This window comes from Lucilia sericata, unplaced genomic scaffold (assembly GCF_015586225.1).
Source record: "Lucilia sericata isolate MDLA Ls3-8-SP2 unplaced genomic scaffold, ASM1558622v1 Contig001334F_arrow, whole genome shotgun sequence".
NCBI classification, from domain to species: Eukaryota; Metazoa; Arthropoda; class Insecta; order Diptera; family Calliphoridae; genus Lucilia; species Lucilia sericata.
The window spans coordinates 34,854-62,351 of NW_023995279.1; the positions used below are offsets into that span (position 1 = coordinate 34,854).

At 31.9% G+C, this 27,498-nt stretch overlaps 1 protein-coding gene across 1 annotated transcript; it reads right to left on the reverse strand.

Annotated features, from left to right (window-relative positions):
* Nucleotides 1–5,891: 5,891 nt before the first annotated feature.
* LOC119611004 (protein bowel) lies at nt 5,892–27,138 on the reverse strand. The gene is made up of 3 exons (XM_037966454.1): nt 26,370–27,138; nt 7,838–8,682; nt 5,892–7,669 (listed from the first exon to the last, which is right to left on the reverse strand). The coding sequence occupies exons 2-3, from the start codon at nt 8,425–8,427 to the stop codon at nt 6,031–6,033; spliced, it is 2,229 nt and encodes a 742-aa protein (XP_037822382.1). The 5' UTR covers nt 8,428–8,682; nt 26,370–27,138; the 3' UTR covers nt 5,892–6,030.
* Nucleotides 27,139–27,498: the final 360 nt, after the last annotated feature.

Genomic DNA, 27,498 nt, shown 5'->3' on the forward strand with positions numbered 1-27,498 from the left:
CAAAAATCGAATTTTGGTACGAAATAAAAGTGATCACAGATTTTCATTGTTTTTGCCCTACGGCCTATAGATTAGCCAGAAAATGGACTTTTATGTTTTCACTCAAAAAATCGGTTTCTGGTAGGAAATAAAAGTGATCACAGATTTTCGCTGTTTTAGTCCTAGGGCCTACAGTTTAGCCAAAAAATTGACTTTTATGTTTTCACACAAAAAATCGAATTTTGGTAGGAAATAAAAGTGATCACAGATTTTCATTATTTTAGCCCTACGGCCTATAGATTAGCCAGAAAATGGACTTTTATGTTTTCATCCAAAAAATCGAATTTTGGTAGGAAATAAAAGTGATCACAGATTTTCACTGTTTTAGCCCTAGGGCCTATAGTTTAGCCAGAAAATGGACTTTTATGTTTTCATCCAAAAAAATCGAATTTTGGTAGGAAATTAAAGGTGATCACAGATTTTCATTCTTTTAGCCCTAGGGCCTATAGTTTAGCCAGAAAATGGACTTTTATGTTTTCACCCAAAAAATCGAATTTTGGTAGGAAATAACAATGATCACAGATTTTCGCTGTTTTAGCCCTAGAGCCTATAGTTTAGCCAGAAAATGGACTTTTATGTTTTCACCCAAAAAATCGAATTTTGGTAGGAAATAACAATGATCACAGATTTTCTCTGTTTTATCCCTAGAGCCTATAGTTTAGCCAGAAAATGAACATTTATGTTTTCATCCAAAAAATCGAATTTTGGTAGGAAATAAAAGTGATCACAGATTTTCACTGTTTTAGCCCTAGGGCCTATAGTTTAGCCAGAAAATGGACTTTTATGTTTTCACCCAAAAAATCGAATTTTGGTAGAAAATAAAAGTGATCACAGATTTTCGCTCTTTTAGCCCTAGGGCCTATAGTTTAGCCAGAAAATGGACTTTTATGTTTTCACCCAAAAAATCGAATTTTGGTCGGAAATAAAAGTGATCACAGATTTTTATTGTTTTTGCCACACGGCCTATAGTTTAGCCAGAAAATGGACATTTATGTTTTCACTCAAAATATCGAATTTTGGTAGGAAATAAAAGTGATCCCAGATTTTCGCTGTTTTAGCCCTACGGGCTATAGTTTAGCCAGAAAATGGACTTTTATGTTTTCACCCAAAAAATCGAATTTTGGTATGAAATAAAGATGACCACAGATTTTCATCGTTTTCGCCCTAGGGCCTGTATATTCTCCTCATAAAACTTTTTACTTTAAAATCCTTAATTGTTCATATAATTTAAATAATATCCATACATCATTCTTCATAATGGCAGTATAGCAATCTATCTTAGAACAAAATATGCTCTTGTGCATACAAATTGTTCCAATTGCTTTGAAGTTTCCTAACAATAGTCATCAAACAACATAAAAGAAGACTTCTTTCAATTTAGTTATTAATCATATTTATAATTTTTTTTTTTTTTTTTTTTTTTTTTTTGAATAAAGTGAAAATAACATTATTTTTGGCAAAATATAATAAACAAATAACTATGAAAAAGACAAAAATAAAAATCCAACCATAAAACACCACCACATCTTGCTATAAAATGAAATATCTTTGAACGCATTCAATATGCAATGCACGTACTTTATATTAAAAACGAACAACAACAACAGCGACAATAACTGAACAAAACAAAAAAAATTAATAAAATAAAATAATAATAAAAAAAACTGAATAATAATATTAAAAAAAACAACAAAAACATAAAAACTTGATGGAATGATAAACATCTTGTGGTTTTTTTGTTTTACATACGCGACTCTTATGTTCATTTAGATTTTTTTGTATGGAAAATTTTTTTTATATTTTAATATGTACAAAATTTCAGTTGCAAGTTTTTTTTAAGGGGAGTGAGTGTGTCTGTTTTGTAGGTCTAGATGTGGATATTAGCGGTTTTAGTCATTTTCAACTGAAAATTTACAAAAAAAAAAAAATAATAAAAAAAACTTAGTGTACTCAAAACCAAAAAACGTACATGACAATTATTTCTATGAAAATGATGAACAAAATTTACGTGCAATTCAACGTAAAGAAACGTCGATCAACAAACACAATTGAACGTGATCGGTTAAAAATGAAATAACTATTCACAAGCAAGTTTTAGATTATTCACTCGAATTCACACAAAATGTTTTTTAATGATCATGTCTTAGACGATTTAATCTATAAGACTTTCAAAAATAAAATTTGACCTGTTATCGAAAGGAGTTTGAATGTGAAATGATTAACACTTGAAAGTATTTTGATATACATATTAAATTTTAGCAGATATTTATAAGAAACATATTAGTAGGCCTTGTTAGTTTTTGAAAAAGGTCATTCATTCTATTTTATTTCGTCCGGTTTTCGAATTGTGATAGGTTTCCGAATTAGGACCGATCAGGCCAAATGTTTTTGATTTTGTATAATTTCGAAACAAATCACTCTTCCATTATCGGTTTTATTTTCGACAAGCTCCTTGTTTTTTAAAATTCGACAGTTTTCCAAAGTAAATAACCGCATAGAAAGTTTCAGACCGATCATGTCAAAAGTTCTGATGAGGAAAAGCTTCCATTATCATTCAGAATTAGAACCAATTCTCTTTCAACAAAAAATACACAGTTTGGATTCTGTTAGAATTGGGACCGAATGTGAAGAAGGTCTTAAAATTTATTTATCAATAACATAATAACTCTTTATTTGTAAGCGATCGTGATAAGTACTTATTTAACTCCCTATTCGTAAGCGAGCGTGGTAACACTTGCCTCCAATGTTCCCCCCAGGGGCATGTTACCCTGGTGAAATCTCCATCTTGGTGTAATTGCAATATCCCGAGGAAAAGAGATGCTACCAATACCTCTAGTCAGCCGGGACTATAAACTGATGATGCTTGGAATGATTTGACATGGGGTTTAACCAGAGCACCATATAATCTAGCACTACCTGTGGCCAGTTGCCCGCAGCACGTGTCCTGGTTGGTCAGTTGGTTGATGTTCTTTCGGGATCCACGTAGTGGCTGTGGGTAGAGAATGTTGGTTCAAGGACAGATATATTCAAATGCCATATATGTATGGATTCTCTCTCCGGTGCTGTTGCCATCTCAACAGATGTCACTGGGTGATGTGACAGAGCATGGATTCCTGAACTCGTTGAGCATCTCTTACTCTTCGCTTAGTAGGGCTTGGTAGTTGCCTGTCATTCCGTAGATCGTTCTTTATGGTCTGCGAATGGAACTGATATAATTAATAGTGAACGATCGGGAAAGACTCCTCGGTCCAACAGGAGACTAGTACTGATATAGTAGGCCTTTTACTTCAGGAAGTTCTCGGTGCTGTTGCCATCTCAACTGGATTCATATTGTTTCATGCTACGGACTTATGGTTAAGGTCCGTTCCCTTAACTTGTCGGGGCAACTATTTGGTTTCAACTGACTTTGGGAACCTGATTTATTGGCTGTGTATTTCGGACTACCAAATACGTTTCTAGGTGCTGTTGCCGAATCAACAGAGCCATCTCAGTGACAAGCACATCTTTCATGACATCAATCTTTCATGACATCATAAGTGTGGTCACCTTCTGGTATACCGGAAAATTGATTTCACCTGATGTTGTTAGGATCATGTTGCAGGTTCTGTTTTTTTAATATATAACAGATCCGAAACCAAATTACTTAGATTGTATTCTTATAAAATTGAAAATGATCATAACAGCAGAATCAATAACTGGATGATTTAGGTTTTAGGTCTTAGGTCAACAAAAAAAAATATATATAGAATAGTTCGCTAAATTGTAATAGCAACCGATCACGTCAAAGCTTTCCTTCTAAACTAGCAGCATAATATTTTCTAATTTTTTATCCGATCCACATATACAGATGAACTTTTATTCTTAAAAAGCGTTTTATAACCGAGATTTTCTTTAATTTTTCAAGAGTTTCGAAGATCATTTCTACTTGAAAATAGATATTCCGATCTCATTATTTTCGCTCCAAATAATGTGCACTAAGGGACTCGGACTAAGATTGACTTTTCGCCTTTAGCAATCTATGATCAATGTGAATTGTACGATCTAAGGTTTAGTTTATAATTCTCGACTTTTATTGTACCCGTAACACGCTGCTTGAGTAAGAATGAAATTCGTATGACCCTTTAGATCGTAACAGGGAGCTTATGCCTAGAGTGAGTCAAGATATGAAGATTGTATTTTGAAGGTCTCATAAACAGCAGTTCGGAAAATTAATAACTTGCGGGGTGAGTGTTTATTTAAAGGTGAGGTTATGTTCAAAAGCACATCAATTAATAACATGTAAGAAAATATAGTTATATGGGGGCTAAGTGAAATTATGGACCGATGTTAACCACTTCAATAGGCTTCGTCTTATGTGCCAAATTTCATTAAATTATCTTCAAAATTGCGACCTGTAATTTGATTACAAGGTTTCCCTATTGGGGATTTCAGTTGTATGGCGGCTAGATAACATAATAGACCGATCTTTCAATAGGCAATTTCATTGAATTATCTTCAAAATTGCAACATGTAGTTTGATTATAAGGATTACATGGACGGTCAGACGGACGGACATAGTTAAATCGACTCAGAAAATGATTCTAATCCGATTGGAATACTTTAAGGTGGGTATATACCCTCCCCACTAAAGTGGTGAAGGGTATAATAAAGAAGACCAAAGAGAGTTTTAATAAATATTTAAAAATTTCTTCAGTTATTTGTATACTAATTGAACGCGTCCCGCATTATCGGTCCTATATTTCTCTAGTAGTGAAGATCTATGCACCCCTATTAGGTGCCGTACTTTCTGAACTTATTAATTACAAACAAACATTACTCATTTATTTATATAGATTTGTTTATATTTATGTTTATTTCAAATAGTTTATTTAAAAAAAATATATAATATATTGATAATTAAAAATAAATTTGTTGAAACAGAGGAAGACATGGTAGGATAATAATTATAATAATAAGATACACATTTAGAAAAAATACTTAAAATAATTATAATAGTAATAATGATAATAAAATAATAATTATTAACTAATAGAATCATATAATATTAAAGTAATACTTTAATTTAAATAATTGCTTAACTAAATTATTAAAAAATATAATATGCAAAGTTGTAAGGACCACAACAATTTACAATAAAATTACTTAAATTTAATTAAAGTATGTTGATGATCTTAAAAACTAAAGAATTGCAAAAATAAATTTGTATGATATTTCTGTTTGAACACTAAGTGTTCAGGCAAGTACACTTAAAGAAATATTTTATTTAAAATTAAAAAATTTATTAAATTAATTTATATTTATGATCAACATTTGAAAATTTTGATAAAAAAATTTACATTAAAAAATTGGTTTTGAAATTGGAAATTTAATTTATGAGGGTCTCACAGTTTGGGCTTAAAAAAATGAAGGAATCAAAATTAATCCAGAGAAACTTTTATAAATGTTGTGTCATGCGATGTACATGTGTAATCAAAACTTTGTTCTATTGACAACACTATTAATTGCTTTAATTAATATTGTTTAAGCATATATTGTATTTGAAGTATAAGAAAAATCTGTGAATACCCTAAATGCTGTTAATTTACTAAATGCAAACTATTTTAACTGAAATCTTAAAAAATATTTTGAAACCGTTAAGCAATGGATCTTATAAAAGACCTGCGACCTTGTTTAACTATATATTGTACTTTATAACTGTTGAAACTGTCTTAATTACGCAGTAAATATTTAAAATTTTAATAAAGGATATTTTCAAACCTACACAAACTTAATAAAAAAATTAACCCTTTAAGGCATAAATTAAAACTAATTAAGGACTTTTTAATCTAAACTTCTAAAACTAAAAGAATTGATTTTTTTTTAACTTTTACTTTTAAAGGCACTTATGCAATAATTATAATTAAATATAAAAGAAAAATTAATTAATATTTTCACTAAGTTTTAGAACTGACGAAAAAAGGCAATATACATGTGTGAGTGTGTGTATATGTATTAGCGTCTCATTATATCTTCTATACTAAAACCGGTGCGTTTAACAGGTGGTGGATTGTTAGGGGGTGGATTATGGCTAGGGCCCACTAAGGCAGATGTTGAACTTGAGGGCTGAGATGATGAACTTGCTGCTGCTGCTGCGCTTGAGGTTGGTGTAGACGTGTTAGCTTCATGGTGAGAATTTCGATTGTTGTGCTGTAAATAAGACTCGGTTATGGTGGAAGATTTACTTGAGGGTGGTGCTGGTGGTGGTGGTGGCTGATTTATATGATAATTGGTGGGCAGATAGGGTCCCGGTTTAGAGGTCATATTAGGCGGTGGTGGACCTAAATGTGAGGGCGGCACTGAGGCCTCTAGCTTAATGACCGAAGCGGCCGCTGCCGACTGTAAAGCATGTAAATGCGGGCGTGACATATTTAGAGCATAAATATTAGGATTACTGGCAAAGGGAGGACCTCTTTGACTCAAGGCGTGTATATGTTCAAATTCCACTCCTAAAGAACGTTTGCGTATGGGTATGGAACCCAAAAAACTAGGCACTGGCTCATGAGGCGAATGCAAGGGTGCCGGCGGTGGGGGAGCTTGAATTCTGGTAGCATCTATAATAACTGGCAGTGCTGCTGTTGTTAGGTTACCTGTCTGAGTTTGTACCTTCAAATCGGTAGGACTTTGCATTAGATTCTTATTATGGAGATCTCTTCTAACATGTAACAGAGGCATATAGGGATCATTAGTATCTCTTGTGGTATGATTACCCATGGCACCCATATAATTTGTTATGCCCGTACTGGTACTAGGCATAATATAATCTGGTGGTTGTGTTGGCATTGTCAATACACCATTTATGTTCCCAGCATTAAGTAGGGCCAATTCATCGGCAGCTCTTTGCTGATCTTGTGTGGGACGCATGGTGTACTGTTCGCCTCCCTCATGATGGCAATGTGTAACACCCTGATTTTGATTTTTAACCGGACCATCTACTACATCGGCCTCAGTTTTACGATAATTCTTTTCCATTACCTCTTCCTTAACGGCCGCATTATCATCAGCTTCGTTATTATCCTCCTCATCTTCCTCATTCTCATCGCCCAGTTCCTCATCAGATTCATCTTCTAATAATTCACGATCAAATTGTGCCTTACGTTTTAAGGTCAAACGTTCAGCCATAGATATACGTTGATCTCCTTCCAATTCTTCTTCGACTTCTTGTTCCCCTTCTAACTCTTGACTGGGTGATCCCGCCAGATGTCTTTGTACCGGCGACTGACGCGGTGAGTCCACTTCCAGTAGAGAATCTTCTTCATCACCACTTAAGTTACGAGCATCATCCTCCTCTTCCACCACATCTACATATTCACCCGGTATATCACCTACAGCATGGGTTAAGGTATGGCGCCTTAAATCGCAATTACGTCTAAACACTTTGCCACACGAATTACATTCGTAGGGCTTATGATCGGTGTGTGTTAGAAGATGTGTCTTCAAATTCGAACGTTGATTGAAGCTACGACTACAGACGGGACATTTGTGGGGTGACTCCTCCATGTGTAAGATTTTATGAACGGCCAATGTGCGCGACTGACAAAAACCTTTACCACATTCGGTACATTTAAAGGGTTTCTCCTTGGAGTGTATGTATCTGGAAGTTGGTTAAAAAAAGGGATTTTTATTAAAAAAATTGTTGTTGTATAAACTGCTTTAGGAAACAGCTTTATAGAAAACTTATTGATACAACAGTTTTATATAATAAAACTGTCTTCGGAAGAGAAAACTTATTTATTCAGTTTCTAATCATAATTTAACTTACCTATGATCTCTTAAATGATCCTGACGCCTAAATGCCTTGCCGCATATATCACATGAATAGGGCCTTTCATCGGTGTGAGTTCTTTCATGGATTAGTAGATTATAGGACTTGGTAAATTGACGATTACAAAATTTACAAATAAATTGCTTCTTAGGTCTCGAGGCTCTGCCCGGAGCACGCAACAGACGTCTATCTAAACCAGCATGCATTGAGGGTGGCATACCGGGAGGAAACAAGGCAGCCGCGGTTGCCGAGGGAAATGTAAAACTACCCGCACCAGTGGGAGAGGGTCCAGGACCGCCTAGATAGGGAGGCGGATACATAACGGAACCGGGTACCCCAGGTGGGGGTACTTGACCAGGGCGAGGCATTAACATGGCGGCAGCTACTGCAGCTTCCCGTAGAGCCAGCTCTTTACGTTTGTCCGCCATCATAGCCATAATTTCAAAGTTCGAACCCCTTTTGCTGGGGTCCTTAGCAGCCTCGGCCTCCATCATGCCCGCATACAGAGAGCCAGGCCCCCTTAAAGCATTACGATGTGAGGGCAATACCGGCACAAAGGCCGAGTTGGAGGGATTATTATTGGACATTTTGTTTTTAGAAATTTAGTACTTATTGCTTACAATTCTATTAAAATTGCGGTTAAATTATAAGGCTCAGATGTTGTTGTATATGGGAGCAGTGGGTTTTAGAACATCCAAGTGAGATTCAGTGTTAAGCTGTTAAAATATTGTTGTTGTTGTGTCTGTAGTAGTTGGGTTAAAAAGTTGTTCTCAGTGGGCATGCTATTTATGTTTCTCTTTCTTTTTACTATAATTCACATAGTGGATAGTTTGGGAATGGATCTGCAATGAAAGTTAAAATAAAACTAAAAGTTAAAGTTTAAATAATTACTTTAGTTTTTGTTAAGTTATTTAGTATTTTTGCTGACATTTGCATTATAAAAAAATATATTTATGATTTTCTTTTATTTATTTTCAGTTTTCATTTAAAAGCTCTCCAGTCATAGTGAGTACGAATTTAATAATATTTTTTTATCTTAAAGTTGTGTATTTTTTGTTCATTATTATGTGTATGTGTGTATGTGTTTTTAGCTATTTTTATGTCATAAAATATACGTTTAAATAGAAATTCCAGAATTTTGTTTTTTGTTCGGAAAAAATTAAAATCAACAATAAACAGTGCACAAGATAAGGTTCTTTTAGGTTTCTTGTTTGTTGTAGATGTTTTTGCTTTTTTTTCTAGTTATGGCTGTTATTGTTGTTTTTGTTATATCGCATAGAGACTCAATGTCTGATAACACGAACGCTAAACAGAAATTTAAAAGAATGTTTAAGAAAATTTAAAAATTTATGAAATTAAATTGGTTTTCAATAAATACTTTATTAAACAAAATGTTTGCATTCTCTTAAACATCTGTTTTTTAGCATATGTGTACGTATGTCTAATGGCAGGTTAGTTTGTTCATACATTGTATGTACTAGGTTACCTCGGCGGTAATGGGACGGTAAACAGTAGTTAAAGTCAACTGGCAGCTCTAACAGCAGCAACAGCACCCAGACCACCTCAAACATAGAACGGACGGACAGACAGCCTGGCATGAAATATTGCTACGAGTAGTTATTTTCGTTTATCAGAACAATAGTAAATATTAGCAACATGTTGGAAAAAAAATTTTGTTTCGTTTTTTCTTTTTATCTATGAGTTCGATATTGAAAATGAAAAAGAGTAACTAAATTATAGATATTACCTAGTTAGGCAGACATCTGCTTTAGTTATATATTATTTATGTATTAATTGTGGTTTTAATTTCCAATTGAAAAGTTTAAATTTCTTTAGTGGATTGTGTTTAATATATAGATAACAATTCCCGAACATATTAGACTTATTCAAAGATTTACTTAAGATCTAATTTCTATATACTATACACGGTCAATAGAACCCGCCTTAGAAGGATATCTTGCTTAACAATTATGATTTAAGAAATCGCCCCACCTTTAGAAAACTATTTTCTATATATAACCACCTTGAAAACATATAAAAAACTGACTTTTCATAAAAAAAAATCTATAAAAAACTGCCTGAGAAAACTCTTTTATAGAAAACTGTCTGTGGAAAATTGCCTAGAAAATATACTCTTCCACAAGAAACTGCCTTAAGATTATACAATGTTCTGAATAGAACTTCTGTAATATGATGTTTTTCTAAGAAAACTGCTATAACAAAATTTTCATAAAAAAACTGCCTTAAGAAATCTAAAAGATGTTACTTTAAAGAACTCTTAATTAAAAGAAAAATTCCTTAGGAACCACATGTTTTTACAGAAAACTGTCTTAAAAGACATTTTCCTAAGAAAACAGCCTCAGATTGTAAACAAATTTTCATAAAAAACTGCCTCAAGAAATCTAAAAGACATTAATTTAAAAAACTCTTAATATATATGTATATTTAAAGAAAACTTCCTAAAGTAAAAGATTCTGCAGAAAACTGTCTTAAATGATTTTTTTCCAAGAAAACTGCCTCAAAAGACACTTTATAAGAAAACTGACAAACTTGACAGGACAAATTTCTACAGAAAACTGTCTTACAAAATACTTTCCTGTAAAAAAAATTTACCAGAGAAGATTGTTTTCTATAAGAAACTGTCTTAAGGCTGCAATGTTATATACAAAGCTGTTACTTAACTAAGAAAACTGCCGTAATAAACTTTTCTTAAAAAAAATGCTTTAAAAAAACTGACTTTGAATACACTCTATCATAAAAAACTGTCGTAAACCACAACTTTATAAAAAACTGTTTCTTCACAAAACTAACCGAAAAAAAAACTGACTTAAAAATTACTTTTCCCTAAGAAGAAGAACATGACAACTGCCTTAATGTTCTATTAAAAAAATTGTGTGAAATATACTTTTTGGAAAATTGTCGTAAAATGACACTTTTCTATAGAAAACTGCTCTAAAAACATATTAGTATAGAAAACCGTAAAAGAAGAAAACTACCTTAGAAATATATAGAAAACTGCTTTATGAGAAAAGTAAAAGAAAAGATTTTATAAAAAAATTATCTTAAAAATACATTTTTTCAAGCGTTTCTACAGAAAAACTGCCTAAAAAGTAATTTGAATTAAAAAACTGACTTAAGAATAACATTTCCTTAAGGAGAGAGAACATTTAAGGCAGAAGAGAACTGCATTAATGTTCTATTGAAAAAACTGTATGGAAATATTTATCTAAGAAAATTGTCTTTCTGGAAAACTCTCAAAAAAGATACTTTTCTATAGAAAACTGCCTTAAGAAACTGCTTAGAAAGCTAATAAGTATTGAAAACCAAGAAGACACATTTTTTTAGAAAAATGCTGTAGAAGAAGAAGACTGCCTTAAAAATATATATAAAACTGCTTTATAAGAAAAACTAATGTAAAACAAAAATTTTATACAAAACGAGTAAGAATTTATAGTCGGGCATGGTCGTCCATATGATACCCTACACCAGTGAGTGTGTTAAAAATTATGAATATTATTTTAAAAATTAAAGCATTTAATTTAATTTTTGCTTTAATTCAAAAATATTTTAACAATTTGTGGTAAAAAAGGGTTTTCTAAAAGAGGGGTTATATGAGGGCAAGGGGTTAATATGGGCCTATCCTTATAAATATGGTAGAGGGATTTACTGTGTCTGTAGTAAAGTCATTTATGCAGAATATCTTCGTGAAATTAGTGTTTATACGAGAATTTTGACCATCAAGTCATTTTCTGAAGGGGACTTTGTATTGGGGAATGGGGTCAAATGAGGCCCGATCATTGCGAAAATCTACAGTGTCATTAGCATTTATATAAAACTAAGTTTTGCAGAATTTTTGAAGTGATACAAGAACATAAACTAAATCGATAAACTAAAGTGATTTTGAGCCGATTGGTATACTTTAAGATGGGTGTAGGACCAATATTTTTAGGTGTTACAAACATCAGCACAAACGCATAATACCCTCCCCCACTATAGTAGTGTAGGGTATAAAAACTGATTAAAGAAAACTGTTTTCTAAGTAAACTGTCTAGGAACTCAATTTTTTTTTTTTAGGAAACTGGTTTTAGAAAACTGTCTTAAAAAGAAATGTCCAAAAACTTACCTTTCTCCCCGAAATTTAAAAGGAAATCTGTTTTTAAACTAAACATTCAATTAACTTTTGTACTGAAATTTGTATATGAAACGATCCCTAATTGAATACAAATTTACAGGATAAACCGATTCACGTTTTAAGTAGATCCCCAGATAGGCTTATATTTAGAATATAAAGCGATCATTGTTGAAACTAAAACTTTTTTGTATATCGCTTTAAGTTTAGATCTTCATTTAGGCAAAAATTCGGAGCACAAAACGATTCCTGTTTAAACTGAAGACCTAAACAGATAGATGGAATTAAAGTTAAAAGTAGCAAACGATGTACAATTGAAATAATGGACGATTAATCGGGTAAATTGATCAAGTAGAAAAATATTTCCAATTGAGTTTATGTTAAGAGTACAAAAGGATCATTGTGTGATCATCATGATTGAAACTATATTTTGGTGATTAAAACGATCTTCGTTTAAACAAAAATGTAGAGCACAAAACGATCTTTGCTTCAGTTGAAGCAAAGTTAGAAGTAGCAAACAACGTATAAATGAAATGATCGACGACTGATCGAGTAAATTGATCAAGTAGAAAAATATTTCCAATTGAGTTTATGTTAAGAGTACAAAACGATCATTGTGTGATCATCATGATTGAAACTATATTTAGATGATTAAAACGATCTTCGTTAAAACAAAAATGTAGAGCACAAAACCATCCTTGCTTCAACGGAAGACCGACTACATAAAAATATTGATTGAAGTAAAGTTGAAAGTGTCAAACCAAGTACAAACAGTATTAGTTTACAAGATCCCCATTTCAATTGTTACCCAAACCAATAATTTCATTTAAAAATTTCATAAAAAATCTTAATTAGATTTATATGGAGTTGCGTTAAAAATACTGTTTTTTTAATTCCCCTTGTCACAAACTGAAATTTCAGAGGTTTATTTCAATTTCAAGTAAATGTTTCAAAAGGTATTATTAAAGAAAACCTGATATTCCAACAGAATTAACATATACAAAACCCCCTTGGGGCAAACAATTGCGGTCTACACACAATTTACTTTTGGTTCGTTTTACTTTTTTTCTGAGCGTTTTACATCATTAGATAAAAATTTATACAAAAAAAAAAAAAAATACAGAAAAAAAGTAAAGGGTTTCTCAGGCCTTAATTTTTTTCCAACTTTTTGTAACCACGATTGCTGCTGTTGTCGCTGATGATGATAAGCGGACTTAAATTGAAGCTGAAGCTAAAGAAAACCAAAGTCAATGTTAAAGAAATGTGTGCTCATTATTCAAAAAAACGAGAAAGAAAAAACTCTGGAAAAAAGTGTGGAATCGGCATTTTTTGTAAAATACAAAAGAAAAAAGAAACAAACAATAATATTAAGAAAAAAACACTACATACATATAAAAAACAACAACGATGACGTTTAACAATAATAATAATAAAGAAAAACCAACAGCAGCAGCAAACAGCATCATCAGCATCCATCGGCAGCAGTGAGCCAGTCAGTCAGTCCGTCAGCCAAACAGGCAGGCAGTGAACCAGCCTTAAATAAATAATGTTCAATCATTATGGGATAGATAATGATGGTCGTTGAATTGTTTGGTTAGTTGATCGTATGACGTTTGTGTAGCAACTGACCAACTGACAGACGGACATAATGACAGACTGGCACACAGCCATACTAACACTTTTATTTACATTTTGTTGTGTGCAATAGCTGCTGATGCAACATTTTTTCATGTTTTGCATTCTAAAATAAGAAAATGTTCCCCTTTTAAGTACTTTTAGTATGGAAAAAGTACTCCAAGTTCAAATGAAAAAGTACTATTTTATAAATATTTAGTAACTTTTCTTAAACAACACTGATTTTTTAAGCCTTTCAATCGGCTTAAATACACACCAACACGCACACAATATCAGTGAGCCCAAGAAGAGGAAGAAAAAAAGAAAACAATCTAAAAACAACAAACATTCAACCAAAGTTGATCAACAAAAACAACAAATAAGTAGATTTTAAACCTAAAGATACTTGTGCAAACGTACGTACGTAAATTCATCTAAGAAGATTTTAAAATTTATTTTTTGTTTGTTTTCTTTAAGACCATAGTGATGGGTTTTCATTTAACTATTTGAGGCTCTGGTATTGTTGTTTTTTCTTTTCTTTACTTTAATCTGGGCTTACAGTGAGCAGCACAAATGGTAGTTAAGAAAACACAAATACTTTAACAAATATCTCTGAAATAATGAGATACTCTCATCAAGATAAATCTTAAATAATTTTTAAATAAGCCAGCAGCTAAAAACTCTTTTTGGAGAGAGTGTAAGTTAGAGTCTTCAGCAAGAGGGAGAGAGTCCAGTTAACTAACTTATAGTAAATTTATCATCAAATCTAGCCAAGTATTGGAAATTTTTGTTTTAACATTGAGATTTTAAATAAACACAAAAAGGAATTTCGATAAAGAAAACAAAACAGAGAAATATGAATAGGAAATTATTGGTTGACTGATAATCATGATGAGGATGATGAACAATTTTCTTTGTAAATCGTTCGAAAAATATTTCAGCAAGTGCATGGAAATTTAAGTTTGAGGCAGTATCATTTCATACTTTCAGATTAAACTCAGTATAAATTTATGAACATTCCCAGTGAAAGGATAAATATTATTCCGAACGTATTAAAGGCACGTTTTTGAATCTGAAAAAGTGTAGTGAATATTGATCCCGCAACTTAATGCTCGATCACTCTTTCTGATCCCCAGACTTATGATCGTGCATTTAACTCAACTTATGATCGGGCATAAACTAACTAACAACTAAACTGAACAACTAACTAACACTAACTAACTACTAACAACTAATAACTAACAAGAACTAACAACTAAACAACGAACTAAAACGAACGACCAGACAACACGAACGAACGAAAACTAACGAACGAACTAACGAACTAACGAAACGAACTACACGAACGAACAAGAAACGAACTAACACGAATAACTAACAACGAAAACGAACTAACTAACTAACGAACTACGAACTAACGAAACTAACAACTAACTAACTAACTAACTAACACTAACTACTAACTAACTACTAACTAACTAACTAACTAACTAACTAACTAACTAACTAACTAACTAACTAACTACTAACTAACTAACTAACTAACTACTAACTAACTACTAACTACTAACTAACTAACTAACTAACTACTACTAACTAACTACTAACTAACTAACTAACTAACTAACTAACTAACTAACTACTAACTAACTAACTAACTAACTAACTAACTACTAACTACTAACTAACTAACTAACTAACTAACTAACTAACTAACTAACTAACTAACTACTAACTAACTAACTAACTACTCTAACTACTAACTAACTAACTAACTAACTACTAACTAACTACTAACTAACTACTAACTAACTAACTAACTAACTACTACTAACTAACTACTAACTAACTACTAACTAACTAACTAACTAACTAACTAACTAACTAACTAACTAACTAACTACTAACTACTAACTAACTAACTAACTAACTAACTAACTAACTAACTAACTAACTACTAACTAACTAACTAACTAACTAACTACTAACTACTAACTACTAACTAATAACTACTAACTAACTAACTAACTACTACTAACTAACTAACTAACTAACTAACTAACTAACTAACTAAATAACTAACTAACTAACTACTAACTAAGTAACTAACTAACTAACAATAACTAACTAACTAAACTACCAACTAACTAACTAACTAACTACTAACTACTAACTAACTAACTAACTAACTAACTAACTAACTAACTAACTACTAACTAACTAACTAACTAACTAACTAACTACTAACTAACTAACTAACTACTAACTAACTAACTAACTAACTAACTAACTACTAACTACTACTAACTACTAACTAACTAACTAACTAACTAACTAACTAACTACTAACTAACTACTAACTAACTAACTAACTAACTAACTACTAACTACTAACTAACTACTAACTAACTAACTACTAACTAACTACTAACTAACTAACTACTAACTAACTAACTAACTAACTAACTAACTAACTAACTAACTAACTAACTACAACTAACTAACTACTAACTAACTAACTAACTAACTAACTAACTAACTAACTAACTAACTAACTAACTAACTAACTAACTAACTAACTAACTAACTAACTAACTGACTAACTAACTAACTAACTAACTAACTAACTAACTACTAACTAACTAACTAACTAACTAACTACTAACTAACTAACTAACTAACTAACTAAATAACTAACTAACTAACTAACTAACTAACTAACTACTAACTAACTAACTAACTAACTAACTAACTAACTAACTAACTAACTAACTAACTAACTAACTAACTAACTAACTAACTAACTAACTATCTATCTATCTATCTATCTATCTATCTATCTATCTATCTATCTATCAATCAATCAATCTATCTAAAACCAAAAAGTATTAACCCTAAAGCTGTAAATATATCTTTTTATTTTCAAAAACCCTTAAAATATATGGAAAATATTTGATTTTTAAGATTTCTATAAAGAAAATCTAAACACACATATGTATTTAAATATTTTATCAAATTTAAAATTTTAAGTCCGATTTTGACTTTACATATAAATTGTTAATTTTAAACAAATAAATTTCCATAAAGGTTTTAAATTTCCAAAACTCATACTAAAATATTGTTAATACAACAACCTGCTGTAGATAGATAGATTTGACCATAAAAATCAATTTTAAAACTTTAACTAAACCAACCACAATCAACAACATTAGTTTCACTTTTATGCCTTTAAAACCAAAAAAATAAGATTTAAACTCTATAATTAGATTTCCTTAATTACTCGATAATTACAAGACAATATCACAACAAGAAAACTTAAAGAAATAAAGAAAACCCCTTTTGCTTTCGTGTTCCAACTGCAAAACATATACATGAGGATAAGCAGTTTTTGTTCGGGTAAATGTTGTAATATTACAACATTATGTTACCTGCACAGAAATCTAAAATCATTAAATGCTTGTTTTTTGTTGTTGCTGTGTTTTTTATGTTAATTTTTTTCCATTAGCATTGTTATTCTTATCTAGCCAATATAGGCACTAGTATATTGACCAAACTTCTAAAAACATACAGTGGTCTGAACAGTTGATCCCTTGTACTTGCTGGCTTGCTTGCTTACTAGCTAGCAGGTTTAACTAAACATTTCTTTAACAAAAATAATGCAGGTTGTATATTTTTACGATCATCAACCAGTCATTAAGAGCACCAGAAACATGGTAACAAATAAGAAAATGGAAAATACTTTTATACAAAATATTTCATAGTCTCGATTTAGGAGTTGATTATTTGTATATTGTTGTGTGTGTGTGTGTGCCCCATATATACATAGATAGAGTGTCTTCTAAACTACTTTAGGGTGAAAGAAATAAAATCCAATTATGTACCATTTGTAGGTGATGATAAAATCTTAAGTTTTTTTTAATGGATAGAAAGGGAGATGAGCCAGCCATCTAGGAATCTACTTTATACATTGTTTTAAATTTTACATATTCGTACAAACTACTTGCATTAGTTGATTAAAGTACTAATACTTTGTAATGACTACTATATACCATCAGCATTACTTGGAAGTAGTTTATATCCACATTAAGGTTTAACAATAAGAATCACTTCCTATATTGGTATTACGATGTCACTCCGTTCGTTCGTTGACATGTTTATATAAAGAGTCCTACGTCTTACATAAAGTTTCATAAATCGGAGTAAATCTTCTTATAACTACACCTTCATTATAATTCTTTTTAGCTATAACTGCTTCCCTCAGTGAGTACTTATATCTAGTGCTAAGAAGTAAATAATTAAACTTTTTTTCTTAATTTCTTAAAATATGTTTGTCATAAGTTTTTCTTTGAAACTACATAATTATTAATATAAGATTTTAATTAAAAATTCTCAAAAACAGCATGATATTTAAAAGGTTAATTCGTTACGCACTCTTAAAATAATCTGTATGTACATAAAGAATTTGTTATGGTTAATAGAGAAAAAGAGCTGCTGTGTAAAACTTATATGAGATGCAAACTGATTTTTAGGTGGTTGATGACTACTGCAGAAGAAAAGTTACGCAGTCAGAATCTTGTCAGCAGCTAACTGATAACAGTGAGTCAATTTTATGGTACATAAATAAAAAAAGTACTTTTTAGAGAGAAAAAAACTATGCTCAGATCTAGTTTTGTGAATTTTCACAAATTTCACAAAGATTAATCAAAAAGTACCTTTTTAGTTGAGAAAAAGTACCATAAATATGTCATTATGTATCTTGGTCCTCATTAAACATATCATTGTTGGAATCAGTCGCTCATAGACTAAGATCAAATCTGCCTCTGTTGCGATCTCTCGCAGAGAAAGTACTTTTGTGCAATTAGATGTTTCAGAAAGTTTTCGAAAGAGAATACGAATTACATCCAGACATAAAACAACTCATCAAAATCATGGTAATGACTTGTACTTACTAAACAAATTATATTTTAATGATTAATACATACTGTTTGCATTACTTAGAAGGAGTCTACTAATGACTTACATATAATTTATTATGTAAGTGCTTACTTTATAGTCTTGACATATTGTTTTCGAACTTTTTTAACACAAACGATTTTTTTTTTTGTGAAAATTAATAATAGACGCAGAGGATGGTCGTAGGAAGTTTGTTCTCAGAAACGAAACTACTTACTCAACTCCCTATTTGTAAGCAAACGTGGTAAGCACTTGCATCCAATGTCATCTCCGTGTTAAAATAATCACTTAAAATGCTATTGTCTAAGTAAATTTTAGCATTTTAAATCTTTACTTTTAAATGTAAGTTTTTGCTGGGCAGCTATTGAAATCTTGATTTCAGTACAATATGCCCCAAAAATAGGCTGCAGTCTTTTCGAAACTTTAGGCTTATCAGGGGAAAAATAATTAGAATTTTTATTAGAATATTTGTGAGCTTCTGTGACGACTCACTACCGCCCCATTGTGTATCTTACACGCAGGTGGCAATTTGCGTATATAGAATGTCCGGTCCAGTATATATATGTACGTGCACTTTGCTATCTAATCTCTTAACATTGATGCCCCTTTGCTTAACTTCCGATACGCAAAAAACAACACTTCCGTTTACAACCACGCAGATGGAATGGCCTCTGTTGAGTCGGCAACAGCACATAGAGACGTAGCCGGTAGACCGAAATATGAATCAAATAAGCCAAGGCTTCTGTTTTTACTCACAAGGAACACACTTGTGGAAATCTGGTATGAACAGAGTTTGAACATACCTGGGCAAGGAAGGTATCACCATTCAACCCTGTACACATGGATCCCATAAGAACCTTAAACAACTGACCAGCCAGGACAAGTCCTGCGGGCAACTGGCAACCCGTAGTACCAGATTATGTAGTTCTCTGGTTCGTTCCCATGACAAATCATTCCAAGGAAAGTCCGAAGAGTTAATTGACATTACCAGTTTATAGTCCCGACAGACAATACCCCGGGATTGCAATACACCAAGGTTGGGTCTTCATCAAATAAACATGCCACGGGGGATACATTGGAGACAATAATAAGATATCACAATTAAAAAAATACCCCGGGATTGCAATACATCAAGATTGGGTCTTCATCAAGAAAACATGCCCCGGGGGATACTTTGGAGACAATAATAAGATATCACAATTAAAAAATACTAAAAGGCGTTTTAAATGACTTCACTCCTTGTTACGTAGGGTATAGTTTCATGACAGCTGCCTTCACTCTAGTCCAGTAAAGTGATCTCAATTATGAAGAGAATATTTGTGACGTATAAGACAAAATATGTACAAATTAAGGCCAACCAGGTTAATAGACATTAGTAATAATTACATTTTCGTGTGCATTGACTCCTTGTCGAAGTCTATTTTTAGTACAAAACAAGTAGGAAGGTATAGTCGGGTATGGCCGTTCATTTTTCATAAAAAACTTTTATGTTGAATTTTATCTTAATTCCGATGTATTTAAGCAATTTATTGTTAAAAAACATTTTTCTAAAAGAGGGTTTATATGGGAGTTAGGGTCAAATATTGGCCGATCCTCAATAAATTGGGAGGAGAATGTATTTGTATTTAAAGGTTAGTTAGGCTGAATTTCATCGCGATACTAATGGTTATAAGTCAATCAAGGGGGGTTTGTATGGGGGCTAGGGTCAAACGACGGCCGATCATTAAAAAAATCGGCATGGTCATTTATGCCTATATAAAACTTAGTTGTGCCAGTAGTATATTTGAGTAGTAGTTATGAGTTAAAAACCCCAAATCGGAAGGTCAAGTTGTATGGGGGCTAGGTGATATAATGGACCGATTTCAACCATTTTTAACGTTTACATGGACAGCCAGCCAGTCGGACGGACATGTCTTAATCGACTTAGAAAGTAATTGTGAGTCGATGGGTATAAAGTGGGTGTAGGACCACCTTATGCGTTACAAACATCGGCACAAACGCATAATACCCTCTCCACTATAGTGGTGTAGGGAATATTTGATTATAATTTCAGGAAGAGATACTATTATCCCGTATAGAATTGCTCTTAACTTTGGTGTATACATACATATTTCATTTTAGATTCCCTTAAAAGGGTATTATGGACAGCAGAGGTTTTAAACTGGAATAACCAAACTTTTGTTGTTACTCAAAGGGACCCGTCTTCTAGACATCTAGAAACAAGCGATACTAAAACATTCAAATGCACCTAATTTCTATGAGAGCTTTTAAGCTAAGTGCTAAATTCTGACAATAGCTATGTATGTATATGTTTAAAGATCTCTGTAAAGTTAACTGTTTTACGATCTCAGCTGATCATTTTATAAATTGAATACTCCTAGATATACTTTCTTAACTGGCATTTTTATACCCTACTCCACCATAGTTGGTTTGTGCTGATGTTCGTAACGCACAAAAATATTGGTCCTACACCCACCTTAAAGAATACCTATCGACTCAGAATCACTTTTTGAGTCGATTAAGCCATGTCCGTCCGTCCGTCTGTCCGGCTGGCTGGCTGTAATATTGTAGTATCTCTACAAAAATCTATATACGTCTTAATAATACTACCGATTTTCGTAATTATCGGACTTTATTTGACCCTAGCCCCATACAAAGTCCCCTTCAGAAAATGACTTGAAGGTCAATAATTCACTAATAAACACTAGTATTACGAAAAAACCCAGCATACATAACACTAATGTAAACGTAAATCCATGTACCAATTTATAAGGATAGGCCCATATTTACCCTTGCCCCCATATAACCCCCCTTTTAGAAAATCACTTTTTTTAACAAATTGGTAAAATATTTCGGAACTTATATGCTTTGTTATTGAAAAGAATCCACATTTTTAACATACTCAGTGGTGTAGGGTATCATAAGGTCGGCCATGCCCGAGTATACTTTCCTACTTTTTTTTTTTTTCTCTAAAAATAAGGTAATAACCAACAAACGGTAGAATTTTTTTGTAAATATATAACATTTGGCTACAAAAGTCGAAAAATATTATCAGTTATAGGCTGTTAACATGTGAGCATCGGTTTTTTAGGTTGTGTTGATCATTTACCGCCATAATTTGAAACCGTAAGTCTCTAGAGTTTAAATGAAAATAGAAAAAAGCTTATTTTCTGCTATAGCAGGTTTTATATTCTTGCTATTGGACAGGTTAATTTTAGATACACATATATTCTATATTTATTTGCAAAAAAAGTCTAGTTTAAATAAACTATAAAAATTTGCCATTTCATATGATTCCAAATGGCGCCTCTGTCGTTCTAGAAGAGTTATTTGACTTGTAAATTATAAAAAATTTAAACAAATTATCTGTGTTTTCAACCCCTAAGAAACCACATTAATGTTGTTTTATTCATAAATGTGCTCGCTCATATTGCTACCATTTTTTAAAATAAAATTATTTATGAATATTTATGAATACAAATTAAATAAAATACATAACTATATAATACTATAGGTGTGTTTGTATCTACACACATACATACGTACATATGTATGTATGTAAGTATTTGTATCTCTTCTTATGATGCCACTGTAAAACTATATAAATTTCACTAATTATAATTTTGTCTCGTGTTTTGCTTTTCTTGTTTCTTATAAAAGATAATTACTGGTCATACAGTAAGAAACACACAGGCATATATACAGACATATATACCTACAGATGTATGTATATAAATATGAAACCAAACCGAAAAAAAGACACCATCATCAAGAGCTACGATGACCACTAGTAAATCGAGAATAATTATCAAAATTACAAAGCAACCACAAAACATTCAGTCACCAATCCATCCAACTACTAAAACAACCCAGAAACTCTGAAACTAAACTGGAAAAAATCCACCTTAAGGGGGACTCCAGAAAAAATCCCAATATGTAAAAGTTTTTCCTTACATACAAGCATTTAAGCAACTAACTAAAGTAACAACTAGCATGCATGACTTGCAACATGAGGCAGCAACAGAACCAACATTAAATATGAGATCAAGATCCAAACTAAGAAAAGAACAAAAAAAGGCACAAAACTGGACAAAAGATAAAAATTTAAGAAACAACAAAAACAACATTAAGCCTTAGGGAATTTAATCAAGTAAAGGTAGTTGGTAGGGGCTTATGGAGGGAGGGATGGTAGTTATAAGGTTCCCAAAAGCTGTTTAGCTAAGAGAGTAGAGCTTAAATGGTGACGTAGAGTCGGTGTATGTTTATTTAAGATCACAACAACAAAATGGACTTAATTAGTCTTGGACACAGACTCAAAGATAAAATTGTATATGAATTTGTTACACAAAGATGAGAAGAAATACCAAAAATTAAAAATATGTTCAAAACTTAAGAAAAAAAAGTAAGGAAAGAAAGAGTTAAAAACAAAATGGGAGATGCTGCTAAAGAGAATTCAAGAGCTGGTCTTTTGAAAGGTTTTTTTTTTGTTGTTGTTGCTTTTGGTTAAGTAAAGTGCTAGGTGCTTGATGCTGTTGTTGCTAGTAGAGGAGAGTAAGTTAGTTTATCCACATTGTACTCGTTTAGAGGTTTGTCAGGTTTTTTATTTTTTTTTTGTTAATGTTTTTCTTCTTGATTTTTAGGTTTTTATTGTTGTTGCTATTGTTGGTCTTTCATTGAGGCTGAGTTTTGGTTTTAGCCATAGATTTTTTTCTCGGTTTATTGTTGTTGTTGTTGTTTTTTGCTTACTGGTTACGGCACCACACTGTGTTCGGTGGCAATGACAGTGGCAGCTACAGTTGTATGGTAAACGTGTGTGCGGTTGCTCTATAAGCCGCCAACGTAGAGAATAGTTCATTTAAAATTAACAACAACAACAACAGCAACTACAAACAATTCAGTCAGTCAAACACGCACACTTTAACAACAGCTTAACACATACACTTGTATGTCTATAATCAGAAAAAACAACAACACAGATACAAAACATTGATTCAGAGAGATTTGAAAATTGTATTTCAATATTATCAGTGATGGGTAGCATATATTCTTGGGCATTTTGGTACTATTAGAAAAAAAGTATGTATATATTGGGTACTTCTTTCACCGAATTGGCTTGATATGGGTTGATCTTTAATTTCCTTCGTCCCGAATGTAGTCTTTGCAATCCAGAGCGTCTGTGGGTAATACAGAGCGGATAGTCGAATTATAGTCTACTTTTTACTACGAAATTTGAAGTAGGCATGATGCCACGCCCACATAAAAAATATATATTAAAATTAGCATATCTAAGCTAGAGTTCTCAAATTGTATATGAACAATTTTGACATCCATGTTAACATTTGGGGGCTAAAATGGGCGAACTGTCTATAGTGGGCGGGCACTTCCTTTATATAGAAAATATCAAATTAGTATATCTGAGATATATACTTTAGCTTTAGTATCATTTTGAATATTTAAGATACAAATGGACAAAAAAACTTTTAAGAATAGAATCTTCAAACTTCTTCAATTTTGAAAACCATATCAACTTTTGGGAATAAAATGGACGGACTAGCAATAGGGGTGTGCCATCCCCATATGAATTAGAGCACACGAACAACATTGATACCCCTCTGATAATTTGGGTATTATATTGGGTATTATCCGATCGAAAATGTAATACAACTGCCATGTATGGGCCGGAGCTTCGAAGTCTATTTGAGAGCTACTCGACCGCATACAAGAGAGGGCGAAGGTACTTATCGTTGACAGTAGGGTATCCAACTCAATTGATTCACTGAAGCACCGTCGCAAAGTGGGGTGTATTCCACTCTTCTATCGATACTATAATGGAATGTGTTCCTCTGAAATTAGGGAACTTGTTCCCAATACCCGTATATTTTTACGCAGTACACGACTGTCATCAGGGAAAATTCATTCTTCAGCCGCACTATCCGTATGTGGAACAAACTTCCTGCAGAAGTATCAAAAGTAAATCAAACATCCACAAACACTACACTCTCTAAGGATAGCGAAGCACACCGGGTACCTATAACTAATAATATATAATCCCAGTAAAACGTCGTTACTACTTCTAAAGTGTTAATGGACTTGCTCTTAGAACAAGTCTATGTTAAAATAAGAAACCAGTTTTTCAATAACATCTGTTGTCAAAGTATATACATACGTACGACAATATACAACGTTGCGTTTTCAACATTGCAACATTTCGTTGTCGAAATCTAAATTTTATAAACATCCGTTGTCTAAATGTTAACAAACGTGGTAAGCTCACTATTGGCAACGGATTGTTTGTCATGTATATACTTTGACAACGGATGGTATTGATAAATTATAAACAGTTTGGTGTCAAAAATAACTATAATATGATTCGGAAATAACTCTAAAACGACCAATTATTCGGCTCATTAATGACTCAAAAATGATTAACAAATGAGTCATAATTGAAGTGGGGCTCATAAAAGACTCATTAAGAAGAGTCGCGGGTAGGGTACCATTTTCTCCCGACTAATGTATCATTTATGATCCGAAAATGTGCGCATATATGATCATTTCAATCGTGCAGAAGAGTCATAAATGACTCGAATGTGATCAAAAATTTAAAAAAAATGCTAGCAGGGATAGAGCTGAAAAATTTGTGTGTAGTACTAACCTTGGTGCAAATTTCATCCAAATCGGAAAACATCGAAGTTTTCCAAATTTAATATTTGTGAAAAATTTGCTACTTAGCCTTTTTTGATGATAATTTTCAAGATAGTGCCAGATAATCCAAAATAATAATTCTAAAATTTTGTTTGAAATTTCAAAATCATTTTAAATTTAAAAAAGTTTTTTTGAAAAAATCTTCTTTTAGTACTTTGAATTAGTACCAAATTTGTTGTCAAAAAGTACCATTTCAAAATATATTTGCTAACATTCATACATACATGTTTCAATAAGTAATCCAATATTTTTTTAATGATTATTTTGTTTGATTTTTATTATTTTTAATAGAGTTTTTATTGATTTGCATTAGTTTTTATTAATATATAAAATTTTAATAACTTTTTTCAATGTTGTTTTTATGTTATTTTTAAACAATTTCAATGATTTTTTTCGTCAGTTTTTTAACCAATTTTTTTTTATCACAAATTTCGCTGTTTAAAATTTTTTTTTAAATTTATTAATTAAAAATTCATTTTGTTTGTTAACTTAAAATATTTTTTCTTTTCTTTATATATATATTTTTTTTAAATTTAGACAAAAACAAAAAAAATATAGAAATATATTCAAGAACGAAAAAAACCTGTTCATTTATTTACACGTTTGGAATTTTTTAAAAAGATGCATCGTTGTCTTTCTTTTTTATTATTCTTCGTTAACGTTTTGAAGTTGGAAAAAAAAATAAAACATGGAAGAAGAAAACAAATCATATCACTACTCTTAACAGAGAAAATAAAAGAAAAAAGATCTTAACGATCTTGAGCATAAAACCAACGACAGCGACAAACTCTAGAAAAGACAACATAAATGTTTGAACAACATTAATGCTTTCAGCCAGGCAAACGGGCAGACAAAAGCAAATGACTAAATAAACGTCATAACGATAGACAGACAGACGGAAGGACAGACAAACCGAACGACACACAAGCAGACGGACGGACGGACAGACAAATAGCAAGGCAGAACAACTGATCAATTGTCTGTCAGTTCATACAAACGTGTTATTAACTTTGGTTCATGCCAGCCAGGCCTAGAGAGAACAACGAACCTTTGTATGGCACACAACCAACCAAACAGCCCAACCAACCAACCATCCATTCAGCCAAACAAACAAACAACCAACCAACCTACCCAGCGACCAGGCTGCCATCCATCTAACCAACTTTTATTTTATGTTGAGTTTTTTTGTTTTACTTTTTTCATAATTTTTTTTCTGTTGTAATTTCTGTTCGCTGTACACACGGCAGTTAAAATGTGTTTTTCTACATTTTGTTTTGAAATAGGAGCTGAAGCCAGTGCAGCTACCAAAACGCTCCTCAAGTAGTCCCAATGTCTTCCCACACGCCACAGTATAAAAATTGTAGTCTACGTATATTTTTAACGTTTACTAGAGACACAACACACACACGAACAAACAAACACATAAACACTCTTAAACTCGCTCACATAAACACACACTTAGTTAGAAAATACATATATACAATCTGTCTTACACAGATACATTTTCTAATACAAACTTACTTTTTGTTGTTGTTTTTTTATAATTTTCTTTTTCTTCTATATAATTTTTCCGAGATCATAGATGGATTTTTTTATATTTTTTGATTTTTTTATATATTTTTATAAATTTTCTTGTTTAGATTTTTATTTATTGTAAATTTTTGTTAATAATTCTTTAATTAATTTTTATTTTTTGTTAATTCCTTTCATTAATTGCTTTTTAAATCATTTTTATCATTATATTTTATCAAACATCACTATCACTCATACACACAGATACACCACCATATTTCCCTGTAGTGGTGTATTTTTTATATAAAAAAAAAAAATCATAATATTTTTATCCGTCGTTATTCCGTCTTTTTAAATTTACAGGTGCGTTACCTACGATCAACTCTTTAAGACTAATCCGAGAGTATCTGTGTTTGGGGGGCAATGAGCCTCATTGTTGTACAATGAAACCTTTTTTTGTGCTTCATGTATCTAGATAATTCTTATTCTCATTTGTACGCTCTTATCACAATAACTACGTTCTCTTTTTACTCTCTTCTCCACTCAATACTAACGATCTTTTTTGGTTTGTATCTCCAATAAGTTTTCTGACGTTGTGTTTTTTCATTCTTCACTGTATTTTTGTTCATAATTATACCTGTTTTGTTGGCCGTAAGGTATTTTACTTGCTATGAACTGGTTATTTCAAGAGTGTGCGTGTATCTTTGTCTGTCCGTCATTCGTTTGTTTTTTATCTTCTCTAGAGTAA